The sequence below is a fragment of the Scleropages formosus genome, chromosome 2 (assembly GCF_900964775.1).
Source record: "Scleropages formosus chromosome 2, fSclFor1.1, whole genome shotgun sequence".
NCBI classification, from domain to species: Eukaryota; Metazoa; Chordata; class Actinopteri; order Osteoglossiformes; family Osteoglossidae; genus Scleropages; species Scleropages formosus.
In genome coordinates, this window is record NC_041807.1 from 40,969,425 (window position 1) to 40,987,119 (window position 17,695).

General features: G+C 51.9%; 1 protein-coding gene across 4 annotated transcripts in view; it reads right to left on the bottom strand.

The window, feature by feature from the left end:
* Window positions 1–1,616: 1,616 nt before the first annotated feature.
* casz1 (castor zinc finger 1) overlaps window positions 1,617–17,695 on the bottom strand; it is a 203,137-nt gene continuing 187,058 nt past the window's right edge. For 3 of the 4 annotated variants that reach the window (XM_029248911.1, XM_029248907.1, XM_029248905.1), the window contains 12 exons: window positions 16,358–17,190; window positions 13,009–13,141; window positions 12,182–12,245; window positions 11,394–11,557; window positions 10,998–11,120; window positions 10,602–10,907; window positions 10,130–10,328; window positions 9,136–9,307; window positions 6,617–6,765; window positions 6,230–6,458; window positions 5,018–5,347; window positions 1,617–3,188 (listed from right to left, as the gene is read on the bottom strand). In XM_029248911.1, the coding sequence (XP_029104744.1) occupies window positions 1,930–3,188; window positions 5,018–5,347; window positions 6,230–6,458; window positions 6,617–6,765; window positions 9,136–9,307; window positions 10,130–10,328; window positions 10,602–10,907; window positions 10,998–11,120; window positions 11,394–11,557; window positions 12,182–12,245; window positions 13,009–13,141; window positions 16,358–17,190 (3,961 nt within the window). In that variant the 3' untranslated portion in view covers window positions 1,617–1,929. The remainder of the gene's footprint in view (window positions 3,189–5,017; window positions 5,348–6,229; window positions 6,459–6,616; window positions 6,766–9,135; window positions 9,308–10,129; window positions 10,329–10,601; window positions 10,908–10,997; window positions 11,121–11,393; window positions 11,558–12,181; window positions 12,246–13,008; window positions 13,142–16,357; window positions 17,191–17,695) is intronic. The other variant, XM_029248917.1, reaches the window with a different exon arrangement.

Consider the following 17,695-nt stretch of genomic DNA (forward strand, 5'->3'; position numbering starts at 1 on the left):
TACCTATCTCATATATTTTTTCTCCTCCTCAGAGCCACGTTCCAGAAATAATTTAATTATAACATTTCCCGCTCCTTGATTTCACACAGTCATTCCAGAAGAAAGGTACAGTCATCCATTTCCAGCCAGGAGTCACGCCTGGCCGCAAAATGCTTCTTTGTACTTTAGAGCTATTTGACTCCTAAATAATTGTCTTTATAAAGAATTGATTTAAATTACAGTCCTTATTAGTGTAATTAATTATTAGCGTTTCTCACAGAGGCACCAGTCACATCTGGTGGCCTATTTCATATTGAATTCACCAAATCATGGAAGCAAACAAAATCAGTCCTCACTTTAAATAAAACACAGAATAACAGTTCTTTGTCACACTAACAATAATTTGTGCATCAAAGCAAACTAAAACAATAATGTAAAGCGATTTCCCTGTCAACAGATAATATATATGCTGTATTTTCCATGAAGTAAAAATGAACCTAGAAAAGTGCAAAAACACCCTAAATTCTCTTTGCAAAGTCACATAAATATTAAATAAAGGAAACCGTTGCAACTGGAGGCGAACCGCTGCCATGGCTAAGGGAAAAACGACAGAAACACGGAAACGCGCTTCTCTCCGTACGGTTCACGCGGAGGCCCTCCCCGGCCCGATGGGCGCACTCCCACAGTCCTGCCCTGCGCCGCTGGGTTCGTCCAACCAGGTCCATGGCGTCCCCTGCGCCGCTCCGTCGGCTGAGGTGTGAGAGAAAGCCTTCGTCCCCCTGGTTGCTTATCTGTTGGTTCATGCTACAAAATTTATTTATTTTTAAAAAAAAAAAAAAAAAAAAAAAAAGTTTCTTTTTCCATCCCCAAATTCCAGCCCTGGCGCGCAGGCCAACCGTGCCGTGGCGACGCCATCCTCAGTCCTGCGGCAGGTTCTTCCAGCCCTCCTTCAGGCCTCACTCATCTCATGTCATGTTATGTCACTGGCAAGAAAAAAAAAAGCTTGCCTTCGACTGGTTATCCCTGCAAAATCAATGAAGTTGCAATGCAAACCTCGGAATTTCAAATAAAATTTTTAAATACGCCATATATAAACATAAAAGTGCACTAGCTATATGCAAAATGTGTGAAGTAAACAACAGCGAGACTCAGGTTAGAGTTCTGTCACCTATGTCTAACCCCTCAGATGTTCTGTTGAGCGCAGCCCGTGACACTAGGGGGGTCGGGTGGAGCGGCTCCGAGAGCACTAACCGCTTCCGACCGCCCGAGAGGAACGGCGCCTCTACGGCGAACCGTTGTAGAGCACAAAGAAACGGAGGGAAGGAACTGAACGCTGCAAGGGCTCAACGGAAAAGGGACAAACCAAAGCGCTAATGCACAACCCCTGCGCTTCAGTAATATTAGTAATGCATTGTGTATTCTCACTGAAATCAATTATTCTATCATATCTTCTTTAATAAATCTCCCTATATATATATTTGTACAGTGGTTTCCCTTTTACAGGTAATGAGGGTTGAGCAGTGTGTGTAATGACTGCACAATTTCCTTTGTATATCCACATCCACACACATACTGTATATAGCTATATATGTACATATATATATATGTTTTTTTCCTTATGGTGTTTTTTCCCCACACATGAAAAAAGTAACAAAGGAAAACAAAATAAATTAAGGTCAAACATGCACGCACACAAAAAGACTGGTGTGTAAAAAAACGTTTACATTTCTGCCCACGAGTAAAACTGGGCCTGTTAGTTTCTGTTCTTTTTTATGCATAATTGAACGAATAATGTTGGTCATCTTGTAAACATCATAATAAATCATTTAGGGCCGTCATTTTTTTTTTGTGTGTTCTTGTCGCCAGCGATGTCCCTCAGCGTGATAAATGAGGCCGCTGTCGATCCTCTGCTGTCGTTCGTGTTTGTTCGCACTCGGCGCCAGGCTCCTCTCACGGCTCGGCCTCTTGCTGTCCCGGCGGCGACGCGTCACCGTGGCTTGCGGAAGCGTCGAAATTCTCGCCGTTGTCCTTCTCTCTGTCCAAGCCCTCTGGCTCCGGGATGGAATCTTCGTACGAGTCCGTGTTGAGATCTTCCTCACCCTCGTCGTCGTCCTCTTCATCTTCTTCGTCATCCTCTGCGTTCATCTCCTCTTCGGGCGAGAGGTCGTCCTCAGCATCGCCAGACGTGGCTGTGGTGTCGTCTTGGGGACCGTGTGGGCCGAGGGTGCCCAGCGAGGCAGGACTAGCGCCAGCGGTGGCCAAGATTCCGTGCTGCATCTTCTTGCTGAGGTCCATGGAGTCCCCGAGTCCCAGTCCCGCTGCGTTCTTCAGGAAGAAAAGCGAGCTGCCGGCATCAGTGCCCAGTGTCAGGGAGCCGTCCAGGCTGAGGGTTGGCACTGGGGCCGGGGCTACAGATGCACTGTCGAAGTTGGCAGACCCGGCAGGCACGGGAAGGAAGGCCCCTGGGTGGTGGAGCGGGAGCCCTGTAGAGCCTGGCGAGGCTGGATGCAGCATGGGTGCTGAGGAGCCCAGGTGCGGCTCCTGGCCAGGGGAGACGGAGGGAAGCTCGCCGCGCTCCTGCTTGCCGTGCTTGCGCTTGTGCGAGTCCATCTGTGACATGCCCACAACCGTGTGCTTGCAGTCAGGGTACGTGCAGTGGAAATGCGAGCACTTGAGCTTGTACTTGCAGTCGGCTACCTCGCAGTCAGCACTGGAGCTGAATTGGCAGAAGCCGGCTGCGCTGATGACGTCCTGCTTCCCGTGGTGTTTGCGGTGCGCTGTCACCTTGGTGCTGTCCGTGCAGCGGAAGCCACAGCGCAGGCAGTGGAAGTGCGTGCTGTTGCCCGAGAACTGGCAGTCAGGGAAGTTGCAGCTCAGCGAGGACTTGAAGCGCTTGAAGTCGTCCAGCACCAGGTTGTCCACGCGGTCGTGGTGCTGCGCGTGCTTGTACATGTGCGTGCGGCCGCAGAAACGGTAGCCGCAGTTCTCACGCGTGCAGTGGTAGTGCGTCACCTTCAGGGAGAACTGGCAGCCGGCGTCCTTGCAGTCCTCGTACAGGTCGTAGCGGCGGAAGCCCTCCAGCATCATGCCCTCGTCCAGCATTTTGCGTGAGGATGCCGTCTTGCGCCGCTTGCCAAAGGGCGACATATCCTCAATGATCCAGAAGCGCTTCTTGGCTCCGGACGCCGTGGGAATGGAGATGGTGTTACCTGGGGTGGGGCAGGGAGGCGAAAGGGAGGAAAGGTGACATAAGAGCCAAAGATCAGCCTCTGAGCAGGACCTTAGAAGCTGGGTGAGAACCTGAACTCATTTTCCATGTCACCTCACCCCCTACAGGGATTTGTGGTCCCTGTGGCTCAGGTGAGACAACAGCAGAAACCCATGTGTATTTTCTCAAAGGGTTAAATATGTCAACACATTAGAGAACCTAAGGGGTTGACTGCAGGAACCTGACATTTCTCTATTGGTGTCCAAGGCACGAGGGGCCGGTGGGGGTGGAGCCATTAAGGACCCGGACTTCCGATAAAATGGACTGTAGCGGTGTTGACGCTCTAGTTTGGCAAAGACCAATTTTACTCTACTGTAATGAAGCCTTACAAGTCCTAAGGTCATAGGAGGTCCAGTTCCTTAATCGGCATGACACCTCGCAGATGAGTTACAACAAAGGGGTCTTTGTGTGAAAGGGGGTATCTCTGGATGGATTTTTGGGTGGGTTATTGGGTAGATATTTGGTGGAATGTTTGGAGAGGGACTGGGCAATGGTTAGGTAGATGCTGTGGTAGATGTTCAGATGGGTGTTTGGAGAATGTTCAGGTAAATGTTTGGAGAATTTTTGGGAGGTGTTTGGAGAAACTTCTAGTAGATGTTCAAGCAGATGTTTAGCTAATACATAGGAAAAGTACAGCTAGATCTTTTAGGCAATGTTTGGGGGTGTTCAGATAGGGCTTTAGGGAATGAGCAGGTAGAAGTTTGGGGAACATTCTTTTGGATATTCAGGTAGGTATTTGGATATTTGGATGGATAGCCATTTGGGTGTTTGGGGGATATCCATTTTGGTGTTTGAAGGTATTTGGAGAACATTTAGGCAACGTTAAAGTAGAGGCTCACGGCATGTTTGGATAGATCTTCAGGCAGCTGGGGCAGTTCTGATAATGTTTGGGATGGTGTCCATTTTTTGTTTTTGACGACCATCAGCAACAAATTCTGACAGATGTTCCGGTAGACGCGTTTAGGAAATGATTATGTAGATGGTCAGGTGGGTGACTGGGGAACGTTCGGGCAGATGATCCAGGGGTCGAGAATGCTCAGGTAAATGTCCAGGTAAATGTTTGTGGAATATTTGGGAATGTTCAGATATCCTGGTTGTTGTTTGGAGAAAGTTTAGGTGGATGTGTGTTTGGTGGCGTAATCAAGAGAGGTATATTCAGATGTTCAGGAAGATTTTTGGGCGATTAGGGCCTGACATTTGCTGGTACGTGGCAAGAATGATGTGGTGAAATGTGATTGCACATTCGTAGATCTTTCAAAGTGCACATATCTGTTTCGTCCTCATTCCGTTCCCTCATTTGACTTTATTTTAAAGAGTCTATGCAGTCTTTGCCCTGTGTGTGTGTGTGTGTGTGTGTGTGTGTGCGTGTGCGTGTGCGTGTGTGCACGCGCTTGCAAAAGTCGAACACCAAGCTACTAGCTAGGAGATCACTCAGACAAACAGGCATGTTGCTGGCAGGATGGACAGGTGAACATGACATCAAGCAGAGAACAGGTTTGCGAGTCTTTAAAAAGGCTTCCCTGCTACTAGCCTTACAGTATGCTGCTATATTGCTATGCCTTTAGGTGATAATCAGGCTGCTACAGAACAATGAATGCATTAATAATTAATTAGTGTGCCAACTTGATGGTCTACATGTAAATGTCACAGTGAGCCCAGCTTCTGAGGCAGAAGGGAACCGTAAACACGGCTGAAGGAGCTGCTCTCGAGCTGGGCTTCCTGTGCGTTGGCGGGCGACGGCTGCGTGTCTGCGCGCGTCGGGGTAGATACCTGCGGCGTCCTGCACTATAGGGACGTCATTTTTAACCGGAGAAGAAGCGGCAACGATTGGACTGAACGCCGGCGTGTTGGTCGGCATGACAACACCCCGGGCGGCTCCGAGGGAGGCGCTGAGCAGAGAGTACGAGAGACAGGATGGAGAGAGGAGGTATGGGAGAGAGGGCAGAGGGGCTCGGAGGAGGGCCGGAGGGAAAGACTGGGGTGGAGGAGGCTGCAGCGGAGGTGGTGGAGGAGGAGGAGGAGGAGGTGGTGGTGCATTGTGGGTAGTGGGAGTGTCAGCAGGGGCGGTGGCAGCGGGAGCAGTGACCTGGCAGCCTGATCCTATGGAGACAGGTCGTCCAGGAGGCGAGAGAGAGAGAGGGGAGGGGGGCGGACGCGACACACACACACACACACACACGCACACACACACACAGAGACAAGGGACGTAGGGAGGGGGAGACACAACAGGAAGAAGATAAAATAGTAGTGATAAAAAAGACAAAGAAAGCCAAATGAAAACAAAAACCCAAACAACAGCCCAAGCAACAATGATGAGAATGGAAGGTAAGATCTCAAACAAAACCAGGCGAAAAGAACAATGAAACTGCTCCAGTGGGGGCGGGCCAAGGACCGAGGCGCGGGGCAGAGGCCGCGGCTTCCTGGGAGACGGCGGCGTCTCGTGGCCGAGCGTGCGGCACTGTGCCCTTTGACCCGGTCCCTGATCGGCTACAGTCGCTCCACCGGAGGCTGCGCAGGTGAATTACCATACAACACGGGCACTCATTTATTTGCAAACATGCTTAAACCCGAACCTAGTTAAACAGATGCTCAGAGCAGGACAGCAGGGCTTGTACAAGTGCTCTGCAGCAGGACTCTAACAGGGCGCGCACACACACACACACACACACACACACACACACACACACACACACACACACACACACACACACACACACACACACACACACAGAGCCAGACATTTCTGTTCACATTTTAAAAAACAACTTCCCGTTTTGTAAAATAGCTGCTGGATATGAGCCCAGACACAAGCACATGCTGCACCGTCAATGAGCCGAGGTTGTGTTAAATCTGGGCTAACGCTGCGGTGGCTCCGCCGGCTCCGACAGGAAAACAACTTGGGGGGGCGCCGCCGAGGGCATGGCGCTGCTCTTGGAGCTGCCGATACTGACTGCTGCTAAAACTGATGCTCGCGACGCTCACCTGCCGGGGAGCTCTCGTTGCCCACGGGGGTGCTGGTGCAGCTGCGGTCCTGGTTGGATGACTCGGAGGACAGGCCCAGGGGACTGCTGCCCCCCATGTAGTCCATGTAGTCGTCGCCCTCGTCGCCCATGCCCGAGTACCCCGGGGCCAAGCCTGGCTGACTGCCCGAACCCGCCGGCAGGCCGGCCACGTGCGACATGTCCTCCTGCCTGTGGGAGTGGGTCACCACCTGCAGGCGGGCGGACAGAAGAATCCCCCGGTCAGAGCTCTGTAACAGAAGTGGGTCCTCTGCTGTCTCATCTGGCTCAAGAGTTCGGGGCTGACTGTGAACGCCTTCTTCATGGACCACCCGAGGCATTCGATTAAAGGAAGCACGCTGCCGTTTACCTGCGATGGGACGCGGTCAAAGTTCTTGCCCAGCATCCTCCTCATGTGCTTGCGGGCATGTGAGGTCATCTGGTGCTTGAGCAGGAAGGAGAACTGGCAGCCCTCGCGGATGCAGTGAAAGTGGCTGTTCACCTGGTTGTACTTACAGCCTGTGGACAGAGGGGGCGGTGGTCAGCCACACCTACTTCCACACCCTATCTTAAGCCCCGCCCACTCCGCCCCCTAGCATCCAAAACTTTTCCAAAAATTCTTTTCGTCATGATGTTTTCATTTCGCATGCAACCACAAAGCTCAAAGTTTAAGACATCACAGATTTATTATTATTTTCCGGTTGGGTTTGCGTACTAAGGTACTCGCAGTGATTTACCCATTAATACACCTGGGTAACTTGTATTAATTCAGGGAAAGTACCTCGATCAAGGGTGCTACAGAAAGAGGTGGGATTTAACCTGTGACCTTCCGATTAGATGGAGACTACAGAAAGGACAACTCTAACCACTACGCCCCCTGCAGCCCCATTTGCAGTAATAGCAATAATGACGATGACTGTAATACACCTGGACATGTTTTTTGAGCAGAAATGCCAAGTGGAGTGTCCCTTTTGGACACCAGTACAGCACAAGAATTGACTGTCGCGCTTGTAATCTTTTGATCTCAACTTCAGGCCTTTAACCGCTCTAGTGGCCGACCTCCGGGACCCGGGCTTTGATGCCTAACCCTGTTCGCAGGCCACAGGCGGGAACTCAGATTTCACTATGCAAAGCATGAAGGCCACCAACTGCCTTCTTTTGTCCTACAGTTCATTGCTTTGTTGTGCGACATATGAATGGAGAAATATCTCATAACGTCCAGCAGTCGCCCCCCCCCGTCACACAGCGCAACCTGTGGTGCTCTTTTATTACTAGCATGTGTTTGATTCACTTTCACATTTCTATTAAATAAATTCTAATATTTAGCAAAGTAATAAAGCACACCCCAGTCACTGAAGTAAATATTTTCTATAACTCATTAATTTTTTTGTAATCTTTCCCGTGATGTCTCTTTTCCCCTTTTGTACCGTGGTCCCACAGATTCTAATTGCTATATGAATTCAAATTAAGTTACTGTTTTTTTGTAAGTTAATCAAATATTGTGGCAAGCTGGTAATAATTCTATTATGAATCACGCACACTGAAATAATTGAAAGAGCAGCACGCGGGGCAGGTGGTGGCACGCCGGTTGTTATGGTGACCGGCGCGCAGCACAAATGCCGCGTGTCATCAAATTGCCTTTGTGCGCCGGCCGCCGCAGCCTCGCGCACGCAAACTTGGGCAAATAACAGTAAGCGCTGAAATATCAGCCCTCCCCCCCCCACCCTTTGTGTACGAGCGGATCCAGGTAACGTCGCCGCGCGCGCTCTGTTTACCGTCGCTGCCATGGAAACCGCTATCGGCGTCCCGCTGAACCATCAATTCTTTATGACTCCAGTGCTGGCTTTTGTAAAAGTTGAAAAACATCCTCCACCCCCCCGGTGCTAACAATGCCACGGGCATATTAAAAAACGGCGGCGAGCGCAACAGATAGGCCCGGCTTTTGTTTGTTGCTTTTCTTTTTCGGCGCCGTTTCCCCCCACGGAAAGGACGACTTTGCAGCGACGCGCTCGATTGCGATCTGGCCCCAGCCAGGAGGGGCGCACTCATTAAGGAACAGCTAGGCGGTGCCCCTAGGCGAAGCACAAACAACTGCTTTACCACAAACATTTCAAGTGCATTAATATGAGGGAAAAAGTGACGCTTCACACACTCCTCACCCACCCGCACCCAGCGACGTTTCCTAGATTAATAACTGCGAAACATACGGTTACAGGACATTCCAATGCGCCTTCCAAAGTAACTCGTACTTTTTATTCTGAAATTACATGTATGAGCAATACAAAGTGGTAACCTGGTATTTTTCCTGTTGTAAGGATGAAAAATACGTAAAGTACAGACCAGAGGACGCCGGTCACCGCTCGCTTACATACTCCGTGTTAATATCTGTTTATGTGCGACTGGTTTCACGAGTATGTTAGTAGGAACCTCACAGTTTTATCCATTTATTATTTATACCCAGGAGACTATGCTCCAGGGCCACTTACTATTTGAGCTTTTGTCCACTCAGTTACTTAGACCGATTTACTCATTTATCGAGCGCGGTAATTTTCACCGTATCAATGCAGAGCAGGGACTTTGATGAAGGGTACAAGAGGCGGGATTCAAACCCAGGACCTTCAACAGCAAGGTGACGACTTCAAGGACAACGTCACCTGCCGCCCCCGTTATGTTACAGTTGGTACAGTAGGTGATCCCTCCCTGTGGACCAGCTGCCTTTTCTTACTGTCGCTGACAAAGAGGCTCGAGGTGCAGAGGGGACAGCTGGCAGTTGGCTGGGTGAGGGATGGACTACTTGTCCAAACCCCAAGAAGTGTGATCAAGCTCACTGACAGGAAGCTCTCTAGTGATGCCATCCAGTGGTTTTTACAGCTGTCAATGGTGTCCTACCCAGCCTGCCGCACTCCTCCCGCTTGGTGAAGTACTTGAAGCCATTTGCAGCGCGCCTCTCGGCCTTCTCGTGCTTCTTGATGTGCCAGGGCAGCTTGGTGGTGATGTTGGTGACGAAGAAACAGCCGGGACGCAAGCAGTGGTAGTGACCACGCATGCGGAACTCGCAGTGCTGCGGCAGAGTTGCAACACACACACACACACAGTCAGCAACAGCGGCCTTCACCCCATAACATTTATCGTTACAAGTAACATTTCTCAGTAGGAGAACTTAATATGCACAACAAAAAATACAAGCCAGAACCTCCACATACCCAGCACAGCCTTTGTGTGTGTGAGATGCACAGATGAGCAGCAGATACCAAAGGACACAGCCTTAATAATGGAACACTTTTCACAATTCTCTTCCTTTTGTTGGTTCGACAAAAACAATCACCATATTCCATTAGTGCGGTGCATGCTGAATGACACCGATGAAACCCTTAGGCCACACCCCTTTTCCAAACCCATTACATTCTGCTCCATTTGCCAGTTGCCACCCATCAGAGCTGTTTGTCTTGGGTTGTTCCTAATTTGCAACTTGCATTCATCAGCTTTCCAAGTAGCTATCTATTTAACGGACTGGTCCCACCCCTGCCTTGATCCTAAGCCCCGCCTCCTGACTGATTTACATTTCATTTAGATGATACTTCCCTGCAAAGCAAATTACAGTGTTTAGTTACTTACAATTACTTACCCGTTTGTACAACTGGGTAATTTTTACTGGCGCAATTTAGGGTAAGTACATTGACTAAGGGCACTACAGCAACAGAGATTCAAACCTGTGCCATTTGGATCCCACGGAGCAGAAAGGGGCCCAGATCTCTCAAATGCTACGCTGTGACGTGAGCCTTGATCCGGCCCAGGAAGGGATTCTCTCGGGACCAAAGAGACACTCACTCTTTCCCAATTTTGGGCAGCAGTGATGCGTCAAGGAACCCACGGTTGCGCCTACCTGGTTGGGGCAGAGGCACTGCAGCGAGTAGTAGGAGAACTGGTCTCGCACGTTGACCAAACTGTTGTTGGGGTTGATGTGGTCTAGGCAGTGAGACTCGGCTTTGCCCGAGGTCTTGCACACGTACTTGCAGTTGCCAAAGAGGCAGTGGAAGTGGAACTTGTTGGAGTACTTGCAGTCTGTGGCCAGGCAGGGGTCGCTGTAAGGGAACACCGTTTCATCCATGGTCACAATCACATGCGTCTTACGTGCACCGAGTTCGCAACTTGGAGGCGAACCACAAGCATCTCTACGGGAACACGTCCTTACTGAACAGACCCAACAGGAAGGAAGTGACTGAACCACGTGTAGTCAATGTCTCGCTGCGCAAGAGCCCAGTCACTGCTCTTTTGTTATGCTGCCTTATTGCTCCTAAAAAAGGGCACACACCAAACATAAGCCACACCCCCAAGTTAGGCCACACCCAACTCACTTGTCCTGGAACTGCAGAAAGCCAGGCTTGACTTGTGGCTTGGCGTTCTCCAGCGAGGTAGTGGCCAGGGGCGCTGAAGCAGGCAACTGGGGTACAGAGCCCGCCAACTGCTTCCAGGCCAGCAGCGAGGGCGAGGAGGAGGCAAAAGCGCCCACCGTCACCGGCGGGATGGGGCCCGTCTCAGCTGTGGGTGCGGCTGCCATGGAGATGGGGGCAGAGGGCTGCGGAGGTGCCCCCTCGCTGGGCTCCTTGGCCTCACCAAATGAAGGCTCCGACTTCACCTTCAAGGTCGCTCTAAAGTGGAAGCTGCGGAATGCACACGGTCACGGTCAGCTCTCTGACGGCGAATGGCCACACAAATAGCTGTGTTCTGCACGCAGGCGTGATGCTGCTCACTTGGCGTGTTTGACCGCCCCGTCCAGTGTGCTGAAGAGCGCTCCGCAGTCCTCCACGAGGCAGTGGAAGTGCACCTTCTGCAGGAAGTCGCAGTGCGCCTCACAGTAATCGTCCGTGTCAAACCTGCCAGGTGAAGAACAGAGCAGCTCAACTGCGCCGTTCAAAGAACCGGTTATGCGGTCAACGCCGGGGTGTTTTCGGGCGATGAGCTCTAGCGCATACACAAATGTGGAAATGGACGACCAACTTATCGGGTTCCGATAAGAGCGACTACTACACAAACTGAGGTCTTCGTATAACACCTATAAGGCAGAGAAGACCTGGGTTTTGGGTTCATTTCTATGGTGTCTGAAGGAGGCCACTGCTCGCTCTCATGGGCACGATGCCGCGACTCACCTGCGCAGGTACGTCCTCCACAGCTCCACAGGTTTGTCCTGGGGGGGCCTCTTCATCACGCGGCTGAGATACTGCGCTGCCTCGGAGCCGTCTGTCCCCGAAGAGCCCTCCAGCTCAGTCTTCAGGTTCAGGCCACCAAAGAAACCGGCGTTCACCTGTGACATCTGCAGAACCGGGAAGGGAAACGGCAGGTCGGTGACTGTAGGCGGTGCAGCCATGTGGTTCTGCGAGGACGCAGAGGCCAACCGGTCCGACGATGCGCGAACACGGCCGACAACACGTGTCGCCAAGGCACAAACCCAACTTGGACGCCCCTCAGACCATCAGGATAATGGATCTGCGCGCAGCGTTTGTTTCTGTTTGATTAAAACCACGTCCATTTTAATCTATGCAAAAATACACAGCATTTAAATATCCCTCCTCTGCCCGTTTACTCTTTCTAAAAAATGAGAAGGGCACGTTTTCATTTTTTATTTTTTTGCTCTTTAATCAAATAATTTACAAACTCCATAAATAAAGACAGAGTGAATGAAAAAGAAAAAGGAGAAAGGTTCAAAACAGCTCATCAAAAAACAAACATCTCTATATATCTAGTGTGGCATCGAGCTGCCGGTTCATTATATTAATTTGTGAGCGGTGGGCTGAAATTACACCGTATGAAAAATGGCTGGAAAATTTAAATGGTACAAACTCATCTTATTAGCGGTGAAACATTAAAAAACAAACAGCCCCCACTGCGTCCTGCTAATTTGTCTTGGGATGAAAACCGTTTGATGGATGGGTCTTACCTTATTCATAAGCGAGGATAAAAGAGATGTATTTCCCGGTACAGGGTGTCCGTTTGATTCATTACTGGAACAAGGAAAATGAACAATGTTTAGTCAAGATTTGCATGAGAACAGTAAATATTAACATTTATCACAGCCTATGGGGGCATGAAATGTGCTGAAGAAAGACTCCTGGAAAAAGGCAGGTGAACTTGAGGTGAGGGTGAGAGTGGAGTGAAAATTGCTGTAAAAGACCCCCCCCCCCCCCCCCCCGGCATGCGGAGGCTCAGTGGATGCAGATTAATAAAGAAGGAGGACAGACAGAGACAAGATGGGCAGCAACCAGTAGGTGTGTGAACTAAAGTGCAGCAGGTGGCCTTGTGGTCGGAGTGGTTGCTTTGCAATCAGAAGATCCTGCGTTCAAATCCCACCTCATGCTGGATTACCTTCGATCAGCAAATTTACCCAGAAGTGACACGGTAAAGATTTGCCCGCTGTGTAAATTGGTAAACAGTTCTGGGTAACAGTATAAAACACTGTAAGTGAACATGGAGAAGTGAGCAGTAAAAGCAGAGTGTGCTGAAGAAGGCCGATCCTGTACTGTGGCACAGGGTCTCGCCCCAAGTGCTCACGCGCGGCTTTCAGATTTCGCTCCCGCCACACATCCTTTTGAGTGTGTGAGCGAGAAGGAGGCAGCAGACCTGACTGTGAACAAGAGGGCTTCCAAGGAGATGCCGCTCAAGGCAAGCCACACCCTCTCAGCCACCCTAACTCATGGAGCTTCTTGATAAACCACGCCCCCAACCCATGATCCTTCTTGCTAAATGGAAGCCAGCAGCCCACCCTACCTGTGATCCTTCTTGCTCAGGTCCAGGCTGTGCTCCTGCAAGGAATCCTGGGAGGCGCCGGGGTTTCCGTCCGCGGGCTCCTGCTTCACTTGGACCAGATTAAACTGGCTGAGCGAAGCGGGCGGCCCGTTCCCTGGGGAGCGCCAGGAGGAAGACGACAGAGTTACCACTGGTCAGCTTTAGCCGCGCCGTGACGAGATCAGATGTGACTCCTGTCCCGGCCCAAAGAATACTCGCAGTGATAATTATTGCAAAATGATGTCAGTCCGTCAAGGCTACCGGGGCTTTTAAACACTGATTGAGAGGAGGACGGAATGAGGCAAAAAGGGCCCTTTTTCAGCGACGCTTGTCACTATCTATTTGGCAGAGCGCCGCTAACTGTTCATTAAAGGGGATGCTAATGCTGAGGAAAAGTGGCAGTTCCACACTGGTCACCCCCGGCCGGCCGCCTCCCTCCCTCCTGCGCTTGTCCTTGTTGGCCCGGCAACGGACGGCAGCCGTCCCCATTGAGCATGCCCAAAAGGAACGTCTGCCGTGTCGGTCAGATTGAAGGTGACAGCCAATCAGATCAGTTCAAATAGCGTGACCCCCTCGATCGGATTTCCAGCATAGGTATTCGGCGGATGTGCCGCGCAAGACAGGGATGGGGGACAAAAAAGGGAAATAGACGAGGAAGGGGGCAAAAACTGCTGACAGGGATCTGCGCCCTGGCTTTTTCCGCAATCCCCGAGTGATTGAAATATTAATTTGCCCTCGGGCGGTAAGGAGGGGGCTCAGCTTCTCGTAGACGGTAAGTGGTATTTTATTAAAAAAGGGGGAAGAATAAAAGCAGAGTCCCCGGAAGAACCTTTGGGCCGGGGGGCCCCAGTGCGTTAACCGTGACTGAGGCTTCTGCGCCGGGCCTAGCTAGGGATTGTGACAGGCAAGGTCGCCACGGCGACACATGCCCTTGGCCTGCTGGGGGAGGGGGCTGGAGGACAATGAGCTGTCTATGGGTACGAGGGGTGGCGCTTCCTCCCTGAAGCCAACGGGTTTGCAAGTTAACCTGGAGCGCTTCAGCGGGACGGTAAAATCCTGAGCGCTGCGGATGGGCGGAGAGTGAAACTGCGAGCGCTGCCAGTTGCCTCGAATAAAAGTGAACGCCAAGAGAGTAAATAATGATAACGGAGAGGGGGGCAAAAAACACGCGTCTCCACCAGCCAAGACGTGAGTCGTGTCATCTGAAATGAAGGGAAAAAAAGATGAGTGGCTGTTTATCGGAGTTCAAGGGCTATCCCTCGCGTCGTCACTCCTCTGAGCCCTAATTGTCCTGACAACGCCGCCGCGCCATCCACGCGAGCGCCGACGTCCAAACTGGTGGCACTGGTGTCCCGTCAGCGGGATCGGAGAAAGCGTCGTCCGAGCGAGCCGGGGGGATCGAGGAAGGGTCAAGCGCAATGCGGCGGCCACGCCGGCACGGTGGCGAACGGATACCCGAAAAGCAAAGCGGACACCGAAGCGGAGGCGACCTGCGGGGTCACAGGCCTTGCGATCCACCATTTGCACCGTGTCCCTTAGTGGTGTTCTACCCTGCGGACGTCTCGAGTCGATGCACCAGGGTATCGCACCGATCATGCCCAGTGTTTCACCGCGCGGTGAAACACTGGGCATGATCGGTGCGATACCTTGGTGCAACGACTCGAGACGTCCGAAGGGTAGAACACTAGTCTGGTGAGTAGCGCTGTGCCCCCTCAGAGCCCAAACTGCACGAGACGCTCTCTTTTCCCTCTTTTTTTCCTTCTTTCGTAGTCAACCTCTTCTTTTTATCATCGCACACAGCGCTCAAGGGGCATCTAACCCGCCGTTTCGTCGTCCGTTCGCGAAAAGCCGCCGTTTCAACAGAAGCCCTCAGATCGCACCCTGCCCCCACTAATAGTAAGGAGACGAAGTGCAAATAGCCTCAGTTCTGAGATATTTTACACTTCTCGCCCTGTGATCGCAAACCACTTCCTTTTCATTTTCTACACAAGGGTCCGGTTCATCGACACGTCGCGCGCAACCATGAATGATCTGGCGAGAAGGCGAGGGACTTTTTTTTTTATATCAGAAAGTCTTTTTTTCACTCATCGCTTGTTTTTTTGAAAAGAAGACTAAATAAGGCAACTTTCCACTGAGGCCGGTGAGATGCAAGCTGATGGTTTCCATGCGAGGAGAATGCGTGGCGGACGAGCAGGGTGGGCGGTGAGCTGCTGCTGCCGGGGGGTCGTACTCCTGAAAACACCCCCACCGCCTGTTCTCGGCCTGCCAGAACCGTGCTATGGAGCTCGCCGCCACACCCTTACTACTAAATCACAAGTGAGCCCGTTCCACAGACTGCAGGGGGCAGGGCGGTTAAGGGGAAGGAGAGCCGTTCTGCGCTCAAACAAGGCAGATACCTTGTCTAGTTATGTGGGTGTCACTTTGGGTTTAAAAAAGAAGTCTAATGAATTTACAGACACGGCAACTAAATTTGCATTCGTGTTCCCCAGAGGACTGAAGCTGGCCAGAGAGAGGGAATCATGTGCGGCACAGCTGTGTGTGATCAGATGAGTTCTGGGTGAAACGGTGAGGAGCATCAGAGGGGGATGCCACGCTGCCGCTGTGGGCGTCCAAGTTGGCTTTCTGCTGCTCATGTTCACTCAACGACTACGAAAAAAAAAGGTGTCTTGCGGTTTCAATTTGCACATTTAGTTTTGTTCTGCTGCCGTTCGGTCAGAATGAACCCGGGCACAGAAAAGAGACCGACGACGGGAAACATGCTGAACGCACAAGCTCCCGTTCCGCACGCTGACGGTGAGAGACGGTCCAGGCCTGTATACCCTGTTCATTCACAGTGTGCCGTTGTGCCGTCAGCGCTTCCTGGAAGGCGCCTGGTCATCGAGGGCCACTCCCCACCTGAGCGCCGCACGCAGACCCTGAACCACGCGCCCCCGAGTTCACCCGCACCGAGAGACGTGTGGTGCGATTTCAGAGCTGCGGGACGGCCCGTGTGCACTGTCAGTGCGAAGTGCAGCGCAAGGGATTGGCAGGGAGAGGAAGTGGTTTCACTCCCTGCGGTGCCATATTGTGAAAAAATAAGTGAGAGCTACCATCTACAGCCTCCTTTTTCATATTGCTGGAGAATGTATTCATATTCTCCTATAAAGTGCAGCATAAACAGGCATTGAGATTCATTGTCCTAATAGACTTAATGAATAAATAATCCTCATTACCATTTTGGCAAGGAAAATAATGCAGACAAGCGGCGACACAGGTGGGCCCAGACCCGTCAATGTCACGTAGGACCTTCAGCTGGTCCCGGCACTTTACGGTGGTCTTCTGAACCACTCACCTGTGTCGGGGCTTCTGGAAGGCTTGAGGGCTGCGGCAGCCAGGCGTGCCATCATGGGCGATATGAGGCCCTTGCTGGCAGACATCTTCTCCATTATGGAGGTGGTTACGTAGGAGCTGGCAGCAGGGGCGGAGCCCTCCCCAGGGGCGGGGCCACTCTGGGACAGCGGGTCAGTGGCGGAAGCATGGGTGTTGTTGCCAGTGCCCGTGGCAGCGGAGGAGGGTGGGATCTGCAACGGGAGGCGCGGCAGAAGGGGGAAGAAGGGGCTGGAAGCCGAGAGGCCGGTGCCGGAGAGCGCCAGCGGCATGGGCACACTGCTTGGCAGTGCCTGGGTCAGCAGGCCGGACACGCGGCTCACAGTGGGTGGCAGCGAGGGGGTGGGCTTGGTGGTCGCAGAGGGCGTTGCCGGCAATGGGTGGGCTGGGGCCGAGGAGGAGTGCTGGGTGGTGGGCGAGGCACTCAGGCTGGAGTTCTTGCTGCTGAGTGCGGAGAAGTCCATGAGATCATCGTTGCTGGACTCCTCGGGCTCCTCCTTGGGCACCAGGAAAGAGGAGGACAGGCCCAGCACACCCGAGGAGCGGACATGGCGGCGCTCGTGCTTGCGCTTGTGCGATGTCATCTGGCTGGTGGAGGTGAAGGTGAAGCCGCAGCCACTGCGGATGCAGTGGAAGTGGTTTGTTGCCTTGCTGTAGACGCAGCCCTCGTACTTGCATTCCTCGTACTTGTAGAACTTTTTGAAACCATCCTTGGCGTATGCGTCGTCCTTGATGTGATAGCTCTTGTGCTTCTCGATGTCGCATTTGTTCTTGAAGGTGAAGGTGCACCCTGGGCGCCTGAGGAAAAGGGATTGTACAAAAGATTAGCTTGTGACTGGCACCTCAACAGGCTTCCGGGCGAAGTCCCGTGATTCTGCATCGGCTACTATGGAGCAGCTCCAACACCGAACAACCGCTCAACTTGTTCAGATGAACGGACCAGGTTGGATACCCAATAACAGGTGTAACCAAACAGCTAACAGGTAGGGCACACATAAATTCTGCTCATGAATACTACGACCTCCCATGACTGAAAGGACCCACCAAATCACGGACGTCAACTGACTTGTGCTGATGTACATGTTCGTCTCTCGCCGCCATGGCTGTCACACCATAAGGTCAGTTGATATTTAAACGGCATTATCGACTCTAACTCACCCGCTGCCTTGTCTCTGTGGAAAGGCCATGCCTGAGATGAATGTGTCCTGTTCCACAAAGTCCTTGTCAACTAAAACCATTTCCTTTTGAAAGAACTATAAAGCCTTTACTTTGGCACCCGTCTTTTTTTTCCTCCTCCCGATGT